Here is a 26,684-nt window from a genome sequence, read left to right on the forward strand (position 1 = left end):
CCAGGGAGGGACCTGGGGCAGTGGCTCCTCCCCCACACACTTTATAAAGACACAGCTGCTCAGCCTGGGGACTGGGGACTGCCCTGTTGCAACCTCTGCTTCTCCTGCCAGCACCTCAGACCATGGGAGGTCCCCGCCTCAGCATCCAACACGGTGAGAATTTGAAGCCCTCTGGGAGGGGCAAGGGGGGCCCTCTGGGAGGGGCAAAGGAGTCCCTCGCAGCACCCCTTCAGTGCCTCCATTTTCCCATCACCCCCTCACTTGGAGAAATAGGAGGCACAGCTGGCAGCTCTGGGGCCTGCCATGGATGAAGCCACATGGTTAGGAGGGTGCCAGGGGCACATTGGTGAGCAGCTGGCAGTGCCCGGGCAACCCCACTGGGGCAGGAACCCCCCTGGTGTTCTAAGAGTGTGTCCTCCCCACCCCACCAGGCATCTCCAAACTCCCTTCCAGATGCACTTTGGACGCTGCTCCCTAAGAGTGGAATCTGAAGCAGGGGGAAGGAGAGGGGCAAAAATTGAGTGTTGTGACACCCCAGGAAGTCATTCCTAATAGATGCCACAGAGGAGTATCTAGGGAGCTAATGACAGGGACCTTCCACTATAGCGTCACCCCAACACATTGTCTCAGTGGCTGGGAAGTGTGAGAACGAGGTGGAACGAGGCAGTGCAGAGTTTCCAGAAGTGCAGGTTTATTGGGAATTAGCCTGCTGACTACCTCTAAGGAGAGAGTAGCAACCGACTTGTACAGACTACGGATTTTTAAACTCAGGGCTGGGGCATGGTCATTCAGTGGAGGAGACGTGGTTGTCTTTGACTGGTTGGGCCCAGGATCTCCCAAGTTCTTGATTGGTCGGGGGCTGGGGTCTCCTAAAACGTTATTCTTGACAAGTAACTATTTGCAGTTTGGGGTGGGTTAGGGTGGCTCCATCATTCCCTTCCTCCTGACTGGAGTGATGGGCTTTAGTTTTCTGGAATGAGAGGCTTATGGCAGTAATATGGAAGTTAAGAGCTAACAGGAAGTCTCAGAGACCCCACAGTCTTGCTTCTGCAGACCCTGCTGGGACTCTGACCCTGTGGGTTTGAAGAGTTCTGCTGTGGCTTCCCCCATGACTCCTTCCTGCCCCACCCAGGGTGGCTCTAAGGGTTATCAGGGCAGCAAGGAGAGTTGAGAAAAGACATTGGGGTGTCAATCAAAGCTTCCCCAGGCCACAGGGATGGGGCTTCCTGTGCTGGCCCAGGGTGACAGGTGCAAGCTGCTTCTTAGAGCTTTATCGAAGTATAATTTACATAGCATATAATTTGCTTGTTGCATGCACACAATCAGATTATTTTAGTAAATTTACGGGGTCCCTGTGGCACACCTCAAGAGGGCGATGTGTCAGAGGGCCAAGTCACAGAGCCCCTGATCCTTACTTTCCACATGTGCGAAATGGGGCAGGGCAAGACTGGTCTCCACTTTGCAGGGTTGTGTTAAGGGTTGAGTGAGTCCTGGTTCACAGAATTAAGTAAACAATATTTGCTATTATTTTTACATTGTCATTATTATTATTTCACTGGCAGGTCTGGAGAATGTCCTGGGGGTCCTTAGCAGAATGAGCAAGGAGAGAATGACTGCCACAGGGTCCCTAAGCAGGAATCTGACTGCTCAGCTAAGGGAATGCAAACCAGATGGGACGGGGAGGGGACAACCAGCAGCTCCTCTCCAGGCTCCTGTTTGGGTGACTTCCAGGAGTCTAGAGATGGAGAAGGTCTGGCTCAGGAGCCTCTGTGGTGGGGGAGGAAAGCCCAGCTCAGCCTGATGGAGCACAAAGAAGATCCTCCCAGCTGGGTCTGGAGAACTTGACCCCTAACTTCCACCTACCTCAGCCCCCTCTCCACCAGATTCTCCATAAACCCTTCCTGGGCACTAAGCCTCAGTTTATCCATCTGTAGAGTGGACATAAACAGACCCCTTCCTCCTATGGCAGTTGTGAGCATGGAAGTTGCTTCTGGGGCTTAGGGAGCTGGGGATAAATCTGCCCAGGTCCCACTCAGCCAGGGAAGGTCCTGTTGTGGTCTGTCCTGCAAAGAGGAACTGGGTCTCTGGCAAAGGGAGAACTAACCAAGCCCTGTGGCCAGAGAGGAGGCAGAGAGTAATTCTAGCCTCAGTTTACTACATCTAGGAGGGCCTTGGGGAGGGGGGCCTTTGCCCTCTGCTGGCGTGAGTGGTATCAAGTTTGGACATTGGAGCTGAGTGATCAGGGGACCAGTCTGCATCCCCTACAGCTCTTCAAGTTTTACTCATGATGGCTAACCCTCAAATTCCCCTATTTCCCTGGGAACTCCTTCATGGGTTACTGAGCCATGAGTTATTTCTCCATTTAGCCCAGGAAGTGACACGAGCCTGCCCTGCCTCCCTGGCCCCATCCCTCCACCTGCTGTCCCCTGTCTGGTCTCCCTGGATGATCCAGGTCAGGCTGCCTCCCAGCATTTCCACATCAGCAGGAACTGAACAGATTCCTCAAGCCCTTTCCACCCCCCCGCCTGCTGCCCAGCCTCCTTCCTCCTTCCCTCCCTTACCTTTCTTTGTTTCTGTTTGTCTATCTTGCTTTCAGTCTCTCTATCTCTCTGTCCAATTGCTGGCATCTCTGTCTCTCCCTTTCTAGGAGTTCCCTAATTCTCTGTCCATCTCTCTTAATCACTGTCTTTATACCTCTGCCTCTCTGTTTCTCTCCATCTCCCTGTGTCTCCTCTTCTCCCTCTCACATCTCTTCATTTTCTCTCCATCTCTCTGTCTTCTTTTTCCCTGTTTTCTCTCTCTATGTTTCTAGCTTTTTCTCTGTCCTCTAGTCTCAGCCTCTTTATTTTCTGTCCATCTCTGTCTCCTTGTCTGTCTGGTGAACAGCAAGGAGGTCCCCATCACTACACCCCCTCATGACTTGAGGAGGATTCCCCGGGACATGCCTTGGGAGGGGAGTGCCCCTGAGCAAAAGGAACAGCAAGATTGGGGGGGCCATGCAGAACCACCTGAACATGACCCGACAGCATCTTCCTGTGTTCAGGGAGCCAGGGGGTAAAATGTCACTACTGGGTCCCAAGCTGGTCATCGTGGTTGACAGAGGTGGGTGTGGTGTTCTGCACATGTGTCCCTGAGGAAGAGTGAGGGGCCAGAGCATCTCAGTTTGGGGAAGATCTGGGAATACATTTGGTCCACTCTACATTTTTACATAAAGAAATGATGACAGTAAACACTTTGACACAACAGGTAGTACTTGAGCACTTAACTCTAACACTACTCTAGGAAATGCGTTCCCTCATCATCCCCATTCTACAGAAGGGGAATCTGAGGACCTGAAGCACCAAAACAAGGTCTGGGACTAGAACCAAGGCCACCAGACTCTAGTCTGTTTCCTGAACTGCTGCCCTCAGGTCAGCAGAAGCCAAAACCCCTGCCAGGCTCGGGCTCCTCCCCATCCTTCAGTTCCTGAAACCCATCTTCAGGCGATGGGTACAGACCCACTAGCCATGGATGCTGGAGGCAGGGAGGTGCCACCTGCCCACTCTCTCCTTGAGTGAGGGACAGAGCCCGATTCTGGACGGCATGAGCAGCCCCCTTCCCTCAGATGTGTCACCCTCAGGCCTCTGTGAGCCCTTCCCTGTCCTGTGTCCCCCCCTGACCCTCCATCTCCCTGTTCCAGCACTGTGTATCTTGCTGACTCTGTTGGAAGATGGACTCCAGAACAACAGGGGTGAGTCTGCTGGGAGTAACTCAGTCCACAGCCAGAGTCCCAACTGCCACCTGCACCTCTCAGCCCAGGCAGGAGAAAGGCCTGGTGCAGGGGAAGCTCAGGGTCAACCTTCCCATCACCCCTTCCCAGACCCTGGCTCAACCTTTATCTTCTGACTAGTCTCCATCCTCATAGCCTCGGCCACCATGGGCTGTGCCTCGTGGTGCCCTCCACACTCCACATGTGTCAACACCACTGCCTGTCGCTGCCATCCAGGATTCACCTCTTCTTCTGGGGAGGTCGTCACCAGCATCGTGGATACTTGTGATGGTACAGAGGCTTGGGGTAGTGGAGGGCCACATGGATAGGGGGATGGTGGTTAGGGGCCTTGGTTTTTGTTCTCAGACTGTTATCAGGGTCAGAAAAAAGAGAAAGAGAAGGATGTGAAGGTAAAAAATGAGAAGTGAATAAACATGACTTTGTGGAGAGACAGGTGCTGGGTCTCCAGGAGTCTGGAATCTGTGCCCCAGTTTGCCCTTCAAGGACTGAGGAAGGAGGTGCAGAGATTCCACCCACCCACCATTTCTGTATTTCCTCCTGTATCGAAATCCAGCATGACAGAAAGAAAGCTGAGAACAGTCTGATTGAACGGGTTTCAGGAATGGTTTGCTCTAGCCACAGCCCAGCTGCAGCAGTGTTGCCTGAGAGTCTGATTCTTTCCCCAAAAATGCTGATTAAGCATCGGGCTCCAGGCTAGGTGTGGGATGAGGTTCTCAGTCCTGGAGGCACTCTGGCCTTTGGAAGGTCAGGGATCTTGTGCCTTTGGAAGGTGACCCTTTACCCTGTTTTGTTCCAGACATCAATGAATGCAAACCACCCTTGATGATGTCCTGTGGAAAATTCGCAGAGTGCCAGAATACGGAGGGCAGCTACCACTGTACATGCAGCCCAGGATACGAGCTTATTTCTGGGGCAACAAAGTTCAGTAATGAGAGTGAGAACACGTGCCAAGGTAAGAAAGACTCGCATCTTCCATCTCCCCGTCCAGTCCATGAGGTTTGGAGTCAGCAGAGCCACTCCTGCAGCACGCAGGGTGCAGGGCCCGGGTTTCAGGTGCTGCTCCCAGGTCTGAATGGGGACAACTGTGCCTGTGCCTGTCCCACTAGCAGAGAGGCAGGGTGGCATGAGAACCAGGGACCCAAATCCTGGCTTTGCTACCTGACAGCTGTATATGCGACACCAGCCAGGACATTGACTCAGAAATCACTGGTAATATGATGTGATAATATAATTGTGATTTTGTGTGTAAAAGAAAAAACAGTGCCTATCTTTTAAAGACACAAACAAAAGTAGCTTTGTCTTTTATTAACTGTATAACCTTGGACACATTCTTCATCTCTGTGTTCCATAATTTACTCATCAGTAAAAGGGAGGGACAATGGTGCTTACCTCACAGAATTTTTGGGGTGATATATGAGATCACAGAGCACAGCACAGTGGAGGCTGTAGGGTATTTAGATTACAGTCATCATGATCTAAGTCACCACCTCCAGGTTGCACATCCCTGGGGACTGCCCCATGGTGGCTGCTCAGAGAACAGCTGGCCCATCCGTTCCCTCACCAGGGACCCAGGAGGATCCAGGCCTCCATGCATCACCAGGCACTGCCCCCTTTCAGGGGGAGCAGACGGACAGGGAAAGGGCTTCAGGCAACCCCAGGGGCAGGTGGGGCCAGCAGTGGTCAGGCAGAAGCCAGGACTCACCTCGAGAGAGGGGATTAGTGCAGAATACAGAGAGAGAGGAGGAGGAGGCTGAGCCCAGGATCCTGGAGGACTCTGAGCAGGGTCCACAGGCCCAACCTGCTGCTGGGAGAAGAGTCCCAAACCAGGGCCCCACCCCCATCCCTCATGCACCTGCATGGAGCCCAGTGGGAGGGCTCCACCCACTACACTGCTGGTCCACAGAGTTCCTGTGGATGGACATCGTGCCCAAAATATGTAGCCTGACCAGAGGGCAGAGCTTTCATGTGAATTGGGAAAAGGTCCCTCTTCCCCAGGTGAACTCTGTGTTTGGGGAATGGACAGTGAGCTGCTGTTAGCCCCCATTTGCCTCCTTGGCTGGACACCCTTGTGCAGAGAGCAAGCCATTCAGTGTGCCTGGACCACCGCAAGCACTGCACACGGTGGTGGCTGTGGCACTGAGAACACGAGCTGCTGTGTTAGAAACAGGCCAGGCCGAGAGACAGGGCTGGAGCTGCTCGCAGAGACATGGCTGAACAGAGTGAGGTGGGAGAGGTGGGCCCTCAGGGAGAGAGCAGCCTGCTGGTCTGCTCAGGACCTGCCACCTGAAGACCGAGCTTTGTGACAGGCTCAGCTGGGCCGTCTGTGCACCTGCCCACCTCAGCTCTCCAGCCTCGCCGCTCCTGAGGACGCGTCTGCTCGCGTCATGGCCCACGAGGTCTGCTTTGAGCAGCTGACCTGGGCCACTTCCTGCCTGCTTGTCCCACATGCTTCAGGCATCAAAGGGCCATCCCAGGCACCTGTCTGGTCTCCCAACCCTCTCTGAACCCCAAGGCTCAGAACCCTCTGCAGAGGCCATTTCCAGAAGGTCAGAATGTCTTCGCTGCAACCTGGCACCTTATTCCATAAAACAAAAGAGGGTGGTGGCTTTCAAGATACTTTGGGCGCTCACAGCGCAGAGCGTTCCAGAGCAGTATCGCCCTCCACCATCACCAGTGACTGCTGGGCCGAGACCTGACGCCACCGGAGCCCACACAGGATCAGCGGTGCCAGGAGCCCTTTCAGACCCCCTGGGCCATGATGGACCCAGAGACCCTAAGAATATTGGGGGAAGGAAGATTCAGAAGGGAGAGCTGGCAGGAAGAACTTGGGCCACTCTGGCCTCATCTGGACAACAGAGCATCTAGACCACCATGCTTACCCCATAGGACAGCTCCATGTGGATTAGAAAAGACTCCCACTCACCTGAGAGAAGGCAGTGGGGCCTTCCAGATGCTTCTATGCCAGTAAATGTGGCTGACTCCCAGCCCTGAAGGCATCCACCACCCTCTCCTTCCCCTTGCAGATATGGACGAATGTCAGCAGAACCCTGTGATCTGTAAGAGCCGCCGCATCTGTGTCAACCCCCAGGGCAGCAACACCTGCAAGTGCCCACCAGGGTTTGAGCTCAACCCAAAGTACCCGAAGGTGTGCCAAGGTAGAGGCCCAGGGTGAAACTGAGGTGGGGATGGGGCTGGGGAAGGAGCTGAGGCAGGTGTCACAGCCCCAGGAGGCAGGGGAAGATTCTCAGGTTCCGGAATGCCAAGGGCCTGCCAAGGCCTTGCCTAAGGATTCACCTCCCTGACAGTTCTGCCACAGAGCTGGGAGATGGCAGGGTCTTCTGGGCCCTGGGTTTCCTTGTGGAGCCCCTGTGAGCATCCCAGACCCTTCCCCTTCCTCATCTGTCACATGCAGCAGTGGGAGGTATCATTTCTGATTCTCAGAAAATGAACTTGGGTCAGGGTCCAGAAGGGAGTAGGGAGGAGTCCTTGGTCAGGAAGCTGAGCCTCCTTGACTCAGTTTCCCTCCTGGGTTTGCCACCTGTAAACTGGAGACTATGTTCCCTGGCATGTACATCCTGCAGGGAGGCCACCATTAGGTGCTTTGAGGGTGAAGGTGAAGGTCACCAGATGGTGGCATGTGTGGGGTTCTTAGTGCTGGGCAATGAGAAGTGGGTGCAGGGAGTGGAGGGTGGGTCTGACACTCTGGCTTTGTCCTCAGATGTGGATGATTGTACCTCAGGGAAATACCCCTGCCACAAATCCACCCAGTGCCTCAACATCGTGGGCAGCTATAAGTGCCTGTGCCGCCCTGGCTGGAAGCCGATTCTTGGGTCCCCCAATGGCCCACAGAATACCATCTGTGAAGGTTTGGAGTTCAGATCCCACATGTCCCAGAATCCACAATTGAAAGCATCTGATCACATATTCAGTGTCACCCACACCAACCCAGCAGAATGAATGCTGGGCATGCCCTGCTGTGCCAGGTTTTAATTATTTTAAGGCTAAATGGAAAATATCTGGGGGGCTCTAGGGAAGAAGCAGGGGTATCAAGGAGAAGGCTTCGGGGGGACCCCATGCAGCACCTAATTACTAACAAGGAAAAAGATTATTTCAGATATTATCATTACTATTATTATTATTTTGGTTAATCCTCACCCAAGGATATTTTTGTATTCTTTTTTTTTTTTAGAGAGAGAGTGGGAGGGAGGAAGAGAGAGAGAGAAACATCGATGTGAGATAGACACATTGATTGGTTGTCTCCCACATGGCCCTGGGGGCCTGGGATCAAACCTGCAATCCAGGTATGTACCCTTAACCGTGAATTGAACCCACAACCCTTTGGTCTATGGGCTGACACTCTAACCGCTGAGCCAAACAGGCCAGGGCTTGGACAATGGTTATTTCCATATCTCACACCCTGTACATCAGTACAGGGCTTACCTGCTATGTGTCAGGCCTCTGCACACTTCCCATAACCCTGCGTCCACCACTCAGAGATGTGCAGTCACCAGGTGCCGTCACCTCCTAGACGGGGTCGGTGTGGGGGGCACTAACGTGGAGAATGGGGTGGGGCATGGAGACGAGAGGGGCCCTGGATTCCTGAGTAAACGAAGGACTACCCAGTGTGAAGGTACCTGGCTGGACCCTAGACCCTACCTCCAACACACTCACACATCTCACACCTAATGAACAGCTGTTCTGTCCCCAGAGGAGATCTCCTTCCCCGCCTGGACCCCGCCCCCTGGAATCAACAGCTCGGTGAGTGACTCCAGCAGGAACTAGAAGGCAAGATCCCTCTACACAGCCGAAAGTCCACACATTTACCCCATGCTCCCTGACCCAGGAACGAGGCTTTCAGACCCCTCATCTCCTCTCTCCTCAGAGTCTCTCCCAATTCTATAAAAGAGTCCAGGATCTGCGCAGAAACTTCAGTCCTGCCAGAGCCCAGAACACCATCCAGGTAAGGACAGGACCCAGGGAAGACAGGTAGAGGCATCCCATAGAGGCCTCCAGAACCCTATTCTGGGAGGAGACAGACCCCAACACAATGGTGCCCTGCTCTGAGGCCCCACCTGTCCCAGGGTGGGTGGGATGAGCACACAGCAATTATTTGTTCTCACTGTTAGACCTACACACATCTACTAAAACTTTCCTCTTATTTTTGGTCTGTGATCTTACATTGTCCTTGGTATACATGAACAAGATTGACCTTTGAGTGGCTGTATTGCATATCAAAGACCCAGGGAATTCTCATCCGGTACCATGTGTGTCCCCAAATAGACAGGTTGAGGGTCTGTTCTCTGTGGCTGAGTAGCCAGGGTGTTCCTGAAGCCCCTTGTCTGAAGATCCACTGGTTCTGTGCCCATCCCCCCAGGGCATCATAAAGGTGGTAGATGAGCTGCTGGAGACCCCGGGGGACTTGGATACCCTGCCCCGCTCAGACCAGCACTGTGTGGCCACTAACCTGCTCACTGGCCTTGAAGATGTCCTCAGAGAGCTGAGCAAGGCCCTGCCCCGTGGGCCATGGCACTTTCCTGCAGCTGGCGGAACAGGTAAGTGGCCCAGTCTGGCCCCAGGCTCTGCTCTGCCTGCTCTCACCTCATTCCTCCTCCAATCACACGAGAGCTGAGTGATCACACTTGCACCGCCGTGTTACTCTCATAAACATATTAAATTACAAGGTTAAAAGAAAATGAAAAAAAATTGTTAATACTACACATTTTCATTGTAATATAAATTACCAGCAGATGAAATAATTATACTTAATAGTTTAAGATGAAATAGAAATGGCTTCCAAAGAAAACAAATTATAAAATTTGGAGGACTATAACTGAGTTTTACCTGATGTTTAAGTTATTTGTTTTATTAAGGCAAATTTCACATAATGTAAAATCCACCATTTCAACCAAAGCGTAAAATTCAGTGGCATTTAGTACATTCACAGAACTGTATAAGCATCACCTCTATTTGTAAAATATTTTCATCACCCTGGAAGTGAACACTGTACCTACTAAGCAGTTACTTCTCATTTCTCCATCTCTTGGCCCTTGGCTGGCACTTATGTCTTTCTGTGTCTATGAATTTGCCAATTCTCTACATTTCATAGAAATGAAATCATACAATATATGACCTCATAGTTAAGCTTCTTTCTCTTAGTATAATGTTTTCGAGGTTCATCCACTTGGTAAAATATATTATATTTCTTTCCTTTTCATGGTCAAATAATATTCCATTACATGTATACACCACTTTTTGTTTATCCATTCATCCATTATGGACATGGGATTGTTACCACCCTTTCACTATTGTGAATAGAGTTACTATAAATATTGGTGTACAGTTTTTGTTTGAATAACTGTTTCAGTTCTTTGGGTTTATATGTAGGAGTCGTATCACTGAGTGATATGGTAATTGTATGCTCAACATTTAGGAACGATCAAACGATTTTTCCAAAATGGCTGCACCATTGTCCATACACCCCCAGCAATGTGCAAGGGTTCCAATCTTCACATTCTCAGCAAGGCTCGTTAATTCCATTTTATATCTGTTTTATTATAGGCTTTCTAGTGTGTGTCAGGTGACATCTCATTATGGTTTTGATTTGCACTTCCCTAATGACTAATGATTTTTTATATCTTTCCATGGGATTGTTGAACATTTGTGTATCTTTTTCAGGGAAACATCAATTCAAGTCCTTTGCCTATTTTTTAATTGAGTTGTTTGTCTTTGTCTTGTTCAGCTTTCAGTACTCTCTATATAATTGATAGTAGACCCTTATGGGGTATGTGATTAAAAACATGTTTCCCCATTCCATAGATTCTTCTCATTTTCTCCATAATCTTTTTTTAAAAAACTTTTTTCCTTTTTTAAGTTGCTGGGGGGGGGGGGGTACGTGTCCCTAGCAGTTTATTTAGGGACTCTCAATTTTATTTTGTTGATTTATATAGCAACACATATGCCAGCACAGTATGCTCTGATTACTGTATGTTAGGGCTATATTTTGAAATCAGGAAATGTGAGTCCTCCAAATTTGTTTTTTATTTTCAGTGTTGTTTGGATACTGGGGCCTCTTGAAATACCATATGAATCTTATTATGAGCATTTCCATTTTTGCAAATAAAAAAATGCTGTTGGGATATTGTAAGCATTGCATTGAATCTGTAGATCACTTTTAGCTGTATGGCAATGTTTAAAATGTTAAGTCTTTCAGTTTATAATCACAGGATGTCTTTCAAGTTAATAGGGTTTTTACATTTCTTTAGTAATATTTTGTAGTTTTCAGTGAACAAGACTTGAGTCTCCTTGGATAAATTTTTTCCTAATATTTTGTTGAAGATTTTTCATCTGTGCTCATAAGAGTTATTGGTCTTAGTTTTCTTTTCTTTTGATGTCTTTCACTGGTTTGGTTTTTAGAATAATTGTGGCCTCAGTGAATTATTTAGTTAGTGTTCGTCTTCACTGTATTTTTTTAAGGAGTTTACAAGAATTTGTGTTAATTCTTCCTTAAATGGTTAGTAGAATTCAGGACTGGCCTTTTCATTTTGGAACATTTTGATTACATATGCAATCCCTTTACTTGTGACAGGTCTGTTCAGAATGTCTAGATCTTCTTCAGTAACTTTTGTACTTTGTGGGTTTGTAGGAATTTGTTCATTTTATTCAGGTTATATAATTTGTTGTTGAAGAATTGCTCACAGTTACTATTGTATTCCTTTGTAAATTCAGATGATTGGTATATATATCATTATTATGTACACAAAATATGTGTATTATTATTATATATATGGAATTATTTAGTATATATAAGAATATTACAGATAACATTTGATATGCAGTGTAACATAATATATATAAATATATCTATACATAAAAATGTCATTACAGCAAGAACTGCTGGCACAATTACTAATCTAACTCCCTTATGTAACTCCCACAACTCATAGAACTGTCCCTGGAGGTGATGGATCAAGGAGACAAGAATATCACCTTGAGTGTTAATCAGACAAAAATGCTGCTGAACTGGGATACGATGCAGGACTCAGGTGACTCTGGTAATGACTGAGATGGAAAGAAGGTCAATGGGGCTTCACAGTGGGACAAGACTGCCAAGGATGTGACAAAGAGAGAATTAAATATTAAAGGGAAGTATAGGCTATGGTGGATCAAAGAAAAGAGTGTATCCCAGGAGGAAGGGGGCCTGTTGGGTACCCTAAGATACCAATTTTGTTCTCCTCCTGCAGGGACTTCTGTGGTGGGCCTTGTCTCTTCTCCAGGGATGGGCAAGTTGCTGGCTGAGGCTCCCCTGTTTCTGGAAACTGAGGAACAGGTTGTTATGCATGAGACACACAAGGGCGTGCTGCAGGGCATCTCTCCAGTCATGCTCTCAGACATCACATCCGTCTTTGTGAGCAATAAGAACACTCAGAACCTCAGCTCCCCAGTCACCTTTGTCTTCAAGCATGTGAGTCCTGGTGAAATGGAGCTGTGGGGGTGAAAAAGCCCTGAGTCCTGGGCCCAGCCTTGCTGTTTTGGGGCTCCCCCGGGGTGCATCACCTGTGCAGGACAGCCTTTCACAAGCAGGATTTGGGTTAGCATTTCTGATCACCAAAACCAACAGCTCACACCTGTGCCCTCTTCCTACAGTCCATGACCCCTGGGCCAAGGCAGAAGGTGTTCTGTGTCTTCTGGGAGCATGGCCAGACAGAATATGGTAATTGGGCCAACAAAGGCTGCTGGGTGGCATTCACCAGTGACTCTAGCACCACCTGCCAATGCACCCATCTCAGCAGCTTTGCCATCCTCATGGCCCACTATGATGTGCAGGTGAGAACCTTGTGAAGGGACTTTGTTCAATTTATGTTGTTTTGTAATAAGTTCCCATACAAGTAGCCCCTTAAAACATAAATTTATTATTTTGCAATATTTTTGGGTCAACAAATAAACATAGTGTATTTGGATTATCTGGTCAGGGTCTTACAAGTCATACAAGCCTCTCATCTGAGGATTACTGTCCTCCTGAGCTCCCTGGTGACTGGCAGATTTCAGTTCCTTGCTGTTATAGGGCTAAGGTCTTACTTTCTTGCTGGCTGGCAGAAGGGGTTACATTCAGTTTGGGATCTTTATCCATCTAAGAGTTAAATATAACATATAGGAAATTGTTGTCTTTTTTATTGTCAGAGAAATGAAACATCTTCATTTAACAGTGATTTGTACTTCTGTCTCTGAAAATAAGTTGTTTGCTTTTTTATCGATATTTCTATTGGCCTGTTGATACTTTACTTATAGATCTGGGAGCTCTTTATGTGGTAGAGGAATTGATATCATTAAACAAAAAATACTCAAAACTTAGTATGTATCAAAATCACCTGGAGGACTTGCTATTTATTTGTGAACATTTATTTAGGAAACAATGTCAATCTTACAGATTTGTTGCAACAATGAAAAAGTGTAAATAATACCAAATTGTTTTTTATCCAGATGCACTAGCTTTGAACATTTAACCTCCATTTTCTTTATCACTTTCAGTTCTGCTTTTCTCTCTCTGCCTCCCAATTTCTCTCTCACCTTCTTACACTAAAATTAAATTGTTTTTTTTTTTTTAATTCTGCTAATGGATTTAAGATGATTTTAAAAAATTGACAAGAAAAGCCATAATATTTAGAATGTTTGCCACTGGCCACCATGGAAGCTGGATGAAAAATGGCAGTGGAATGAATGGAATCTACACAGTTAATCTCCCAGGACCAAACTGGAATTACAACTAAAATTAAGTCATATTGTCAGGAAAAAACAAAACAAAACAAAAACACTGGAAAGCACCTGGAGAGAACCCTTATAATCAGAAATAGAAACAAGCAACAAATTGAGCCTGTGAGGACTGCGGAGGCGCGAGAGGACTAGCTGGGAGCCCGTAGACAGCACCTGAGTGTTGTTTCCTCTGTGAGCATTCAGTTCCCTGAAAGCCCAGAGCACCATATCAGGTTCAGCCACTCACCTTAGGCTCATGCAGAGGGAGGACAAACTGTACTGGAACTGTGTGGAGACTCTGGGGTTCCTGGCTAAGGAAGAGCTGGAGGGAAGGACATAGGAAGTTGTATGCTGAATCACACTCCCTCATGTACAGTGGAAATCTTGCCCTTCCAAAGCCTTGGGGAGAAGCAACAGCCCCTCCCTCAGGAATTTAATACCACCTGGTCTGGCCAGAGAAATGCAAATTGAGGCTCATTAACAGCTAAAGCCTGCCAGCAAGCAAGAGCCCCACCTGCTGGAAATCCTCTTACCCTTTTCACCTGAGGGATTTTCATTCAGCTGAGGGCTACAACCCGAGGCTCATCAAGTAACTGAAAATAATAGCCTGTAGGTAAAAGCCAGAGGATAACTAAACCTTTGCCGGGCCTGCAAGCCAACCCAGGAAAGTAAGACTTGTCAGTGCTGTTTAACATGTGTCCTCCCACACTCATCCAAATCCAGTAGATGGAGCCACAATCAGCCGGACACCAACACCCACAGGGAATATGTGGCAGACTCCAAAAACCACTGAGACAGCCAAAATGGTGAAACAAAGAAACAAATCCCAAATGAAAGAACAAGAGAATTCTACAGAAGATGAGATCAATGAAATGGAATTAAGCAAGATATCAGAGGCAGAGTTCAGAATAATGCTTGTGAGGAAGCTCAATAGCATGAGTAAAGATGTATAAGTTCAGGAAAAACAGAGAGTCCCAAATAAAAAGAACCCAAACAGGCCCACACCAAGACACATAATAATTAAAATGCCAAAAGTTAAAGATAAAGAGAAAACCCTAAAGACAGCAAGACATAAGCAACAGGATACCCACAAAGGAACCCCATAAGGCTATCAACTGACTTTTCGACAGAAACACTACAGGCCAGAAGGAAATGGCATGAAGTATTCAAGGTAATGAAAAGGAAAGATCTGAATCTAAGACTACTCTATCCAGCAAGGCTATCATTCAAAATAGATGGTGAAATAAAGAACTTTCCAGACAATAAAAAAGGGGCATGGGGGGCTAAGGAAACATATTAGCACCAAACCAGCACTACAAGAAATGTTAAAAGGACGGGTGTAATAAGAAGAAAAAATTGAATGAGAAACATAACCACAATAAACAAAAATGGCAATAAATAAGTATATATCAATAATAACCTTAATGAAAATGGATTAAATGCTCCTATCAAGAGACACAGAGTAGGTCAATGGATATGAAAACATGATTCATAAATGTTTTGTTTACAAGAGACTGAACTCACAAAAAAAGACTCACATTGGTTGAAAGTAAAGGAATGGAAAAAAATCTTTCCAAACAAATGGAAAAGAAAAAAAGCTGGGGTAGTGATATTCATACATGATTTAAAAAGACCTAAAAATGTACTCCATAACTAGAGACAAAGAAGACCATTACATACTTTTGAAAGGATTAATCCAAGAGCACAATATGACCTTGGCAAACATATATGCACTCAATATAGAAACCCTATAATACATTTTAAAATTTCCGAGAACTTCAACAGAGAAATCAATAGCAATATAATAATAGCAGAGTATTCAACACCCTGATGACATCACTGGATAGATTCTCCAGAAAAAATATTACCAAGGAAACAGACACTCTAGATGATGCACTATATCAGATGGATTTAATAGCAACAGACAATTACACCCCAAAACTGCAGAATTCACATTCTTCTCAACTGCACATGAGACATTCTCAAACATAGACCACATTTTAATACACACACTAAGTCTCTACATGTTCAAGACGATTGAAATCATACCAAGCAACTTCTCAGATCACAATGGCTTGAAACTAGAAATCAATTACAATAAAAACATACAAAAATATTCAAACACATGGACACTAAACAGCATGTTATTAAACAGTGAAGGGGTTACCAAGGAGATCAAGGAATAAATTAAAAACTTCCTGGAAACCAATGAAAATGAACACACAACAACACAAAATCTGTGGGACTCAGTGAAAACAGTCCTGAGAGGGAAGTTCATAGCACTCCAGGCCTACTTCAAGAAAGAAGAAACATTTCTAATTGATTTTCTAACCCTACAACTTGAAGAAGTATAAACTTAACAAGAAGAAAAACCCAGAGCAAGTAGAAGGAGAGAAATAGTAAAGGTCAAAGCAAAAATAAATGACATAGAAACTAAAAAAACAATGTGAAAGATCAATGAAACAAAGAGCTGGTTCTTTGAAAAAATAAACAAGTTTGATGGCCCCTTAGCAGACTCACAAGAAACAGAGAGAGGACCTAAACAAAGAAAATCAGAAACAAAAGAGAAGTAACAACTGACACCACTGAAATACAAAGGATTGTTAAAGAATACTATGGACAATCATACACCCACAAATTGGACAATATAGGTGAAATGGACAAATTTCTTGAATCACATAGTCTTCCAAAATTGAATGGGGAAAAGATAGAAAAATTGAACAGACCAATAACACCTAACAAAATTGGAGATATAATCAAGAAAATCCCAGCAAACAAAAGCCTGGGCCCGATGGCTTTACGGGGAAGTTTTACCAAACACTCAAAGAAGAACTAACACCCATTCACTTCAAACCATTCCAAAAGATCCAAGAGAAAGGAAGACATCCAACTTCATTTTATGTGGTCAGCATAATTTTAGCTACAAAAACAGATAAAGACACTACAAAGAAAAAAAACTACAGGCCAATATCTCTGATGAACAGTGATGCCAAAAAACTTCACAAAATATTAGCAAATCGAATCCAACAATACATTAAAAAAATATTCAACATGACCAAGGGGGAGTCATCCCAGGGATGCAAGGCTGGTACAATATTTGCAAATTAATATATGTGATACACCACAGAAACAAAATGAAAGATAAAAACCATGTGTTATATCAATAGATGCTGAAAAAGTATTCGACAAAATCCAGCACCCATTCCTAATAAAAACACTCAGCAATGTGGAAACAGAGGGATCATATCTCAACATAATAAAGGCCATATATGAAAAACCAACAGCCTACATTATCCTCAATGGGAAAAAACTAAAAGCATTTCCCTTAAGAACAGGAACAAGACAAGGATGCCCACTTTCGCTACTCTTATTTAACGTAGTACTGGCCGTCTTAGCCACAGCAGTCAGACAATAATGAAAACTAAAAGGAATCCAAATGGGAAAGGAGGAAATGAAATTGTCATTATTTGCAAATGACATGATGTTGTACATAGAAAACCCTAAGGACTCCATCAAAAATCTACTTGATTTAATAAATGATTTTGCCAAGTAGCAGGATACAAAATAAACATCAAGAAATCAGTGGCATTCTTATACACCAATATTAAGCTGAAAGAAAGAAAAACAAACAAAAAACAACCCAAAATGGAAAGATAACCTACTGTGTGGGAGAGCATAATTTCTAACTATAAATCAGGTAAGGGGTTAATTTCCAATATATATGGAATACTCCTACAACTCAACAAAAGGAAGACAAAGAACCCAATTAAAAAGTGAGCAGAGGACCTAAATAGACACCTCTCCAAACAGGACATAAAAATGGCCAAGATACATGAAAAAATAGCTCAACATCACTAATCATCAAAGAGATGCAAAATAAAACGACTATGAGGTATCATCTTACACCTATCATAATGGCTGCCATCAACAAATCATAGAACAAGTGCTGGCAAGGGTGTGAAGAAAAGGGGACTCTAGTACACTGCTGCTGGGAATGTAGCCACTATGGAAAACAGTATAGTGTTTCCTCAAAAAATTAAAAATTGAATTGCTGTTTGACCCAGTGATCCCACTCCTAGGAATAGGTCCTAAGAAGCCTGAAAGACTAATTAGAAACAATTTATGCACCCCAATTACATAGCAGCACTATTTAGAATTGCTAAGATCTGGAAACAGCCTAAGTGCCCATCAGTAGATGAGTGGATAAAAAAGCAATGGTACATATACACATTGGAATACTATGCAGCTGTAAGAAAGAAAGATCTTTTATTTTTTTAGATGACATGAAGGGACCTGGAAAGTATTATGCTAAGTAAAATAAGCCAAGCAGAGAAAGGCAAATATCACATGATCTCAATTATTTGTGGAATATAATCAACAAAATAAGTAGATGATCAAAATATACCCAGAGACATTGAAGTAGGTTCAGACTGATAAACCTCAGGAGGTTGGCAGGAAAGAGATAAACCAAAGAACTTACATGCATATGAGCATAACCAGTGGACATAGACAACAATTCCGGGGGGTGGGGGGTGCGGTTGGGAAGAGGGTGTCCATGAGGGAAGAAGGAGAAACATATATAACAAAAGTAAATTAATTAATACAAGTTATAAATAAAAAATTGGCAGGAAATATGAAGTTTATCTCCTACCATCATCAGAGTATAGTACTTTTCCTTAACCAAGGATCTAAATCTGTAAAGAGCAGATGTTGCAGGTCTAAGGTATGTCTGGGTGGGGGAGTTGATACCTGGACATTGAGTCTCCAGGTACAGACTCTGCCTCACAGCATCAGGTCATGGGCATGGAGGATGGTGCTCAACACGGTGCTGTATGCTTCCATAATTGACACATGAAAACTTAATAAGTTAAATCTTGTCCACAAATCTAAAGGAAAATAAATCCTATGAATTATAGGGCTTGGTCTTGAGTGAGGAGTCTCCTATCACTCAATTTTTCCAGGGTCTGAATTAATCAGTTAAGAATCCCATAAAGTTCTAACAGTATTCATAAACATCCCAAATATACCTAGATGCTCCATTTCTAATTTTGTCGTACCCACCAAAATACTAAAAATAGTGGAAGAGTCATTAACTCAGAGCAGGAATATGTGACTGATATCTCCTGTTTGCTGGGTCCCAGGAGGAGGATCCCGTCCTGGCTGTGATCACCTATGTGGGGCTGAGCCTCTCTCTGCTGTGCCTCCTCCTGGCAGCCCTCACCTTCCTGCTGTGCAAAGCCATCCAGAACACCAGCACCTCACTGCACCTGCAGCTCTCGCTCTGCCTCTTCCTGGCCCACCTGCTCTTCCTCACGGCCATCGACAGAACTGAGCTCAAGGTACTGACACTGTCCTGAAGGACCCCCACCCTGCCTGAGGGGATGCTGCATGTTAGGGCCCATGCTGCATTGGACCCCTTCATAAAACGGCCTCGGGTTCTGGGAAAATTTGAGGGGTGAGAGGCCAATTTCACATTGACTGGGTCACCAAATGGCAAGGTATAGGAGAGGTCCTGGCAGCATGCTCCACCCTGACTATTCCACCTGGTGACTCTCACTCCTCCTCCAGGTGCTATGCGCCATCATCGCGGGCGCCTTACACTATCTCTACTTGGCCTCCTTCACCTGGATGCTACTGGAGGGCCTGCATCTCTTCCTCGCTGCACGCAACCTGACTGTGGTCAACTACTCCAGCATGAGCAAGTTCTTCAAAAAGTTCATGCTCCCTGTGGGCTATGGAGTTCCAGCTGTGATTGTGGCCATTTCTGCAGCTTCCAGGCCTCACCTTTATGGAACACCTACCCGGTAAGGGCATATTCCCATTTCTTTTTTTTTTTTTATTTTATCCTTACCGAGGATATTTTTACATTTATCTTCAGATAGACTGGGAGGGAGAGAGACAGAGAGGAACATCGACGTGAAAGGAACACATCGAGTGGTTGTCACCCGCACAACCCAACCAGGGCTGGGGAAAAACTGCAACCGAGATACATGCCCTTAGTGGGAACCGAACCCAGGACTCTCCGGTTCGCCGGCCAACACTCTAACCACTGAACCAAACAGGCCAGGGCCATATTCCCATTTCTTTATCTTCTTCACCATGACTATGGCCTTTATAGATCTAGTATAGCATTCTTATTATGTCAGATCATAATAACAGAGATAATAAATGATAATCCTTTGGACATTTTTCTGATGGCTATTTATAATAATTAAGGAGAATGTCTTTAAATGTCTCCTCAAAACAACAAAGGTGTAGTGGGAAAAAAAGGGCTTAGGACATCATTATAAACAATTTAACTTACCTCTTTATCCAATTGTACAGTATGTTCCAATTATATTTGGAAAACTAGAGCTGATTTAAATAAGCTAAAGAATAGATTGTATCATAGTTGAGATTTACATGGTCCTTATACTGTGCCAGGCACTTTTCTAACCATTTTTGTATTAGTTAACACAATTCATCCTCACACTAATACTTTGAAATAGATAGTGTTATTTGACCCATTTTACAGATAAGTAAACTGAGGGACAAATATGTTAACTAAATGCCCAATGGTGCACAGCTAGCAAGTAGCAGAGGAGGATCCAAATCAAGGGAGTCAAGTGCCAGAGCTTGCACTCTATTGTTTTCAGCTTTTTATACTAGTTTTAATGTTTTTACTTATTCTTGAAATATATTGCACATATCTTTAAAGTGGTTTTTTCTTTTTCTTTTTTAATTAATTTATTTTCATTACAGGTATTTTTTCTTTTTTCCCCATTGACACCCAGCTTCTGATCCCCCTCCTCCACTGTATTGTTGTCTATATCCATTGGTTATGCTTATACGCATGTACGTTCTTTGGTTTATCTCTTCCCTCTACCCGCCCCTCTTCTCTTAGGTTTGTAAGTCTGAAGTATGATGTTAGCTGTTGGTTTTTCATATATGGCCTTTATTATGTCAAGATATGATCCCTCTATTTTCACAATACTGAGTACTATTATCAGAAATGGGTGCTGATTTTGTTGAATGCTTTTTCAGCATATATTGATAAGATCATATGGTTTTTATCTTTCATTTTGTTTAAGTGGTGTATCACATTTATTGATTTGCAAATATTGTACCAGCATTGCATCCCTGGGATTAATGCCCCTTGGTCATAGTGAATAATTTTTTAATGTATTTCTGGATCCGATTTACTAGTGTGTTGTGAGGGATTTGGGGATCTATGTTCATCAGGGATATTGGCCTGTAGTTTTCTTTGTTTGTGTATCTTTATCTGGTTTTGGAATTAGAATTATGCTGGCCTCATAAAACAAGTTTGGAAGTCTTCTTTTTTTTTTTTTTTTTTTTTTTTTTGAATTTTTTGGAATAGTTTGAGGAGAATGGGCGGTAGTTCTTCCTTGAATGTTCCATAAAACTCCCCCGTGAAGACAACTGGGTCTAGATTACATCTTCAATTTCCTTAGTAGTTACTGGTCTGTGCAAATTTTCTATCTCTTCCTGGTTTAGTTTTGGGAGACTATATGTTTCCAGAAATTTGTCCATGTTGTTTAGATTGTCCAATTTGTTGCTGTAAAATTGTTCATAGTATTTATTAATGATCCTTCGTATTATTTCTCTGATGTCAGTTGTTACTTCTACTCTTTCACTTCTGATTTTGTTTATTTGGGTTCTCTCTCTTTGTTTCTTGGTGAGTCTAGCTAAGGGTCCATCAAACTTTTTATCTTTTCAAAGAACCAGCTCTTTGTTTCATCGATCTTTTGAATTGTTTTTTTTTTTTTTTTTTTTTGGTCTCTTTATTGTTTATTTATGTTCTGATCTTTACTATTTATTTCCTTCTACTTGCTCTGGGGTTTTCTTTCTGTTTGCTTTCTAGTTTTTAAGTTGTGATGTTAGATAGTCAACGAGAAATTTTTCTTGTTTCTTGAGGTAGGCCTGTAGTGCTATGAACTTCCCTCTCAGAACTGCGTTTGCTGCATCCCATAGATTTTGTGTTGTTGTGTGTTCATTTTCATTGGTTTCCAGGAAGTTTTTAATATCTTCCTTGATCTCCTTGGTAACCCATTCATTGTTTAATAACATGCTATTTAGCCGCCATGTGTTCAAATGTCTTTGCGTGTTTTTGTTGCAATTGATTTCTAGTTTCATGCCATTGTGATCTAAAAAGATGCTTAATATGTGCCCTCACCAGAGATCAAACCTGAAACCCTGGTGCACTAGGACCACACTCCAAGCAACTGAGCTACCAGGCCAGGGCCTGAGACATTCTTGTTGACACCACCTGAAATCACAGCCTTAGGCAGTTAGTGATGTGATTGATAGGAGTTTGCTTCTGTTTTGATAATGCTCTAGGGGCAGGCTATTTTAGCCCTCACTGAGATGAACTTTCAGTCAAATCAAATACACACAAAATTTGGAGAACAAAGTGTTCCTAGAGGGCTAAAGGGTCAGAACATACTGACTGTGCTCTGGTGATGATGATGGTGCTTTCAATGGAGCTCCAAAAGTTGTCAGGTCTCTTGGCTGCCTCACCACTATGCTGGGGAAAGAAGGAAAGGAAGTCATTCAGAGTTCAAACTTCGCAGAGTCCTTCCTCATCAGTCTTATCAAGGGTCTCTTGTACAGACTATTTTCAGTTTCTTCTGTGACTCTGGGTAGTTGCTAGGATTTTGAAATGGTTGATTTTAGTTGTTTTGCTAATATTTTTGTTGTTTAAATGGAGAGCAAGCCTTTACTCTTCCACTCAGGAAGGCAGTGTCCCAGAACGTGCACCCTTAACCACAACATGCTGCTGAGACTTGTGTTCACCTGCATTCACTAAGCTCTTTCCAGGTGTCTGTCCTACTTGGACTCCTCAGTTCTTTCTTGCTTACATTCTTCTCAGTGTATATTTCATTGTTCTAAAATATCCTACTACCCTCTCCATTGTCCTGAAATGCCCTGACTTACTCCATACAGGGGTGGGCAAAAGAAGGTTTTCAGTTGTTCATATTGAAAATAGTACAATAATTAATAAATAATAGTGCAAGAATATACTCTGTTTTGGGTATGCACAACTGTAAACCTTCTTTTGCCAACCCTGACATTATCCTAATGCTGGATCAGGAATAAATTCTGTTCCTGTTTATCATTAAAATCTTGAGCAATAGACAAGCCATTTATGCTTGTTACCAAACTGTAATCATAAGAGAACTTCTGGTTTGCACTGCTGTTAAATTTAAACAGAATAACCCAACAGCAAAAGACAACCCAATTTAAAAATGGATGAAAGAGTCCTGGCCCGTGTGGCTCAGTTGGTTGAGTGTCATCCAGTGAAAGGTCACTGGTTCAATTCTGGTCAGGGCACATGTCCAGGTTGCGGATTTCATCCCCGATCAGGGTACCTATGGGAGGAACTGATTGATGTTTCTCTCATACATGAATGTTTCTCTCTCTCTCTCCCCCACTTCTCTCTAATATCAGTAAAAAAAAAAAAATTATATATATATATATATATGTTTTAAAATGGACAAAACATTTCAATGGACATTTCTCCCAACATATGTAAATGACCAAAAAGTGCATGAAGAGATGCTGTATATTATTGGTCATTAGGAAAATGAAAGTAAAAAACATGAAAATGAGATGCCACTTCACTGCAACTCAGGTAAATTGTTAAAATAAGAAGACAGGCCTGGTTGGAGTGTCATGCTGTGCACCAGAAAGTGGCAACTTTGATTCCTGGTCAGGACACTATTTCGGTTGTGGGTTTGAGGCCCAGCCAGGGCACCTGTGGGAGGAAACTGATTGATGTTTCTCTCACATTAATGTCTGTCTGTCTCTATACATTCTCTCTCTAAAAATAAATAAAATAAAATAATAAAAAGACAGAAAATAAAAAGTATGTGTATTTGCAAGTATGTAGAAAAATTTGAACCCTTATACATTGCTACTTGCTATGAAAAATAGTGTAGCTTTTTTGGAAAAAGGTTTTACTGTTTCTCAGGTGTTGAACTACCCCATGATCCAGGAATTTCCCTCCTAGGTAAATACTCAAAGCAGATGCAAACATATATCCACACAAATACTTGTATGTGAATTCTCTTAGCAGCATTATTCAAAATAGCCCATAATTGGAAACATCCTAAATGTCCATTAACTGATGAACAGATAAACTGAATGGCATATCTACACAATACAATATTATTTAGCCATTTAAAAAGAATTTAAAAATATTCACCACAAAAACATGCTGCAACATGGATAAACCTTGACTGAAAACATTATATGAGGTAAAAGTATCTAATCATAAAATGGTGCATATTGTATGACTCCCTTTATGTCCAGAATTCATAAATCTAGAGACAGAAAGTAGACTAATGGTGCCATGTTGCTATGGTGGACAGTGAGGTGCATGGATGCAGGAATAGGAGGGACTGCTAATGTGAATGAGTTTCTTCATGAGGAACTGAAAATGTTCTGATGTTACTTTGTGATGATGATCGCACAACTCTGAATATTTTAAAGGTCACTGCACTGCACAGTTTAAATGGGTGCATTATATGGCATATGAAATATCTCTCCAAAAAGCCATAGTGAAAAAAGATTCAGTAGATGAGTTTTGCAGCAGATAAATATAAATAAATTGAAGAGTGCAAGAAAGACCCTTAAACCATGTTAGGTTCACAGAACTCTCAAAAACTGTTAACACATATACAGACTTCTCTTATGCTTCAATACAATGTCAGCTCAAATCTCAGCTCAAATATAATTTTCTTGTGAAACCTTCTGTAACCATCCTAATCCCTTAGACACAAAACTAACCATGGCATCCAATGAAACATCTCTTAGCCCCCCATTTTTGTTGTGTTGTTGCAGTGTGTCTAACTGTGGATCTCCTACCTGAAGTGAGATGTGTGGGATTTAAGGCCATGTTTACTTTCTTCACAACCATGTCTTCAGAGCCAATTACAGGACCTATCACAGAAGAGACACTCAATATTTGTTGATGAATGAATTAAGAAATTAATTTACATAATTGTTGTATATTTCTAAGGACCAATGCATTTGTAATTCTCCCTCTTTCTTAGCTGCTGGCTCCGCCCAGAAAAGGGATTTATATGGGGCTTCCTTGGACCAGTCTGCGCCATCCTCGCTGTGAGTGACGACATCAGAGCATCCTTAACGCCCAGCTGAGGGTCATGAGAAGAGCAGAAGTATAAGGAGGGGAGGATGACCGAAGCAAGAATGTCCCTGGGTTATCTTGGGTTTGATTTGGTTTTCTAAGACTACTCTTAAAACTAAAAACTCTAACATTGTTACTAAACGTAAAAACTACTTAACTGGAAATGCTGGTGCACAGGCTAGGTTAGAGACAACCCACTAAAATTGTATTTACTAAATCTTCTGTGGTTTCCTGAAGGTCAATCTATCTCTCTTTCTGATGACCCTCTGGATTTTGAGGAACAAACTCTCTTCTCTCAACAGTGATGTGTCCACCCTCCAGAATACAAGGTAAGATGGAAAAGAGGTGGGCCACCCCATAGACATGCTCCCCAGAGAAAATGCACAGGCCTCAGCAGCCCCTGATATCCCTTCTCAGGTTTTCTGAGGGAACCCAGAGTAAGGAGATGCAGCTATCCTTCTACGGTGGTCAGCTCAGATTCAGTGGTGGGCTGCTGTTTCCTACCCAAAAAATTCTGTCTCTAATCCCAGCTTGTAACTCCCTCAGCAATAGGAAGAACTGATATTGTTTGATTCACATTGTTTGAACTTTGTCATCAGTCCTATGACAAAAGTACATAGAACCTGTATGCACTTAAAAAAATCTGTGACTCCTCCCACAATGCAGTCTACGCTTTCACACCCACTTTCGGTTCAGGCTCCTTCTCTCCTCTCTGTTTCTCATGTCAGGAAAAAAAAAATTAATATAGGAGGCGTGGACAGTCCTTTGCTCCAGGAACCTTGTACTAATCTAATGCTCTTTCTTGTATATTTCTATCAGTATCCTTTCTAAATTTTGCACTTCATTATCCTAATTATTTGGTTGTATTAGTCACTTGAATAGCCTGCAACCTTTGTAAAAATAGAAATCTTGCCTTTCTTACTTTTAATGCTCAGGCCCCAGCACGCAGCATAATGCACAGTACAGCCTATGTAACGTTGGTTGATTAATATTAGAGATCTCCATGGGCATGATACAATTTTTGAAACTTACATTATGGTGTCACAAATCTATTCAATCCAACCAAAATGTCATCCTGGACCCCAGTAGCATTTCACTTGTGGAGAATCATTGACAGTAAAGGTCAAACTTGAACAAAATTCTGTCTGTGAACTCTTTTGCAACAAGGGCAGGCAGGAGCATCCATTGAGTGGAGATGAAAATGGCCTTGATTCTGTTGTTCTGGGTCCATCATGGACCTCTCTTCTCCTCCTATCCAGGATGCTGACGTTCAAAGCAATAGCTCAACTCTTCATTTTGGGCTGCACATGGTGTCTGGGAATCCTACAGGTAGGGCCAGCTACTCACATCATGGCCTATCTCTTCACCATCATCAACAGCCTACAGGGCGTCTTCATCTTCTTGGTGTACTGCCTCCTCAGCCAGCAGGTAAGTTACCACGGTCCAACTCCCACCCAGAACTCTTTCCATTCTCACTCCTCTCAATGAGCTGACTAGGAGTATGCTTTGCCTCTGCAGGTCCGGGAACAGTACACGAGACTGTTGAAAAGGGTCAGGAAAATCAAAGTGGAGTCTGAGCAGTACACCCTCTCCAGCAGGGTCATGCCTGAAGCTTCCTAGCCTGGATGATGTACATATTTAAGTATTAAAGAGAAATAAGCATTAGCTAGCATTTTAGACTTTCTTTAGAAGAATGCCTGATATTTTCAGCACCCTCCACACTGCAAATCCAGGAAGAAAAAGACATAACTGTATGGGAATATTCAAGGCAATGATTACTAAGCACCACCAGTGGTTTAGATTTACAAAGTTCTTTTAAAATTGTTTTTAGACATAGAAAGTTCTTTTCCTTGTGGTTTCTCACCTCTTCCATCTTCCATTAAATCCCTTACGTCTTTTTTCCTATTTAAAGGAGCCTACTAAGCTCCCTGGAAGTCCTACATTTCTTTCACCTGTTCACACAACCTTCACAAGCACGGGTTTCACTGTTGAATCTTCTATCTCCTCTCCATTTCTCAG

The 26,684-nt window shown here is 43.7% G+C and overlaps 1 protein-coding gene across 1 annotated transcript; it reads left to right on the forward strand.

The window, feature by feature from the left end:
* On the forward strand, window positions 1-26,448 carry LOC118643848 (adhesion G protein-coupled receptor E2-like). The gene is made up of 18 exons (XM_036282211.1): window positions 1-153; window positions 3,680-3,730; window positions 3,905-4,039; window positions 4,566-4,721; window positions 6,793-6,924; window positions 7,488-7,699; window positions 8,480-8,527; window positions 8,652-8,729; window positions 9,144-9,321; window positions 11,713-11,820; window positions 12,010-12,230; window positions 12,413-12,592; window positions 18,658-18,855; window positions 19,085-19,320; window positions 24,571-24,637; window positions 24,903-24,994; window positions 25,925-26,093; window positions 26,184-26,448. Exons 1-18 carry the CDS (start codon window positions 123-125, stop codon window positions 26,283-26,285), a joined length of 2,394 nt encoding a protein of 797 aa, XP_036138104.1. The 5' UTR covers window positions 1-122; the 3' UTR covers window positions 26,286-26,448.
* Window positions 26,449-26,684: the final 236 nt, after the last annotated feature.

Source organism: Molossus molossus, unplaced genomic scaffold, assembly GCF_014108415.1.
Source record: "Molossus molossus isolate mMolMol1 unplaced genomic scaffold, mMolMol1.p scaffold_m16_p_4, whole genome shotgun sequence".
Classification (NCBI taxonomy): domain Eukaryota; kingdom Metazoa; phylum Chordata; class Mammalia; order Chiroptera; family Molossidae; genus Molossus; species Molossus molossus.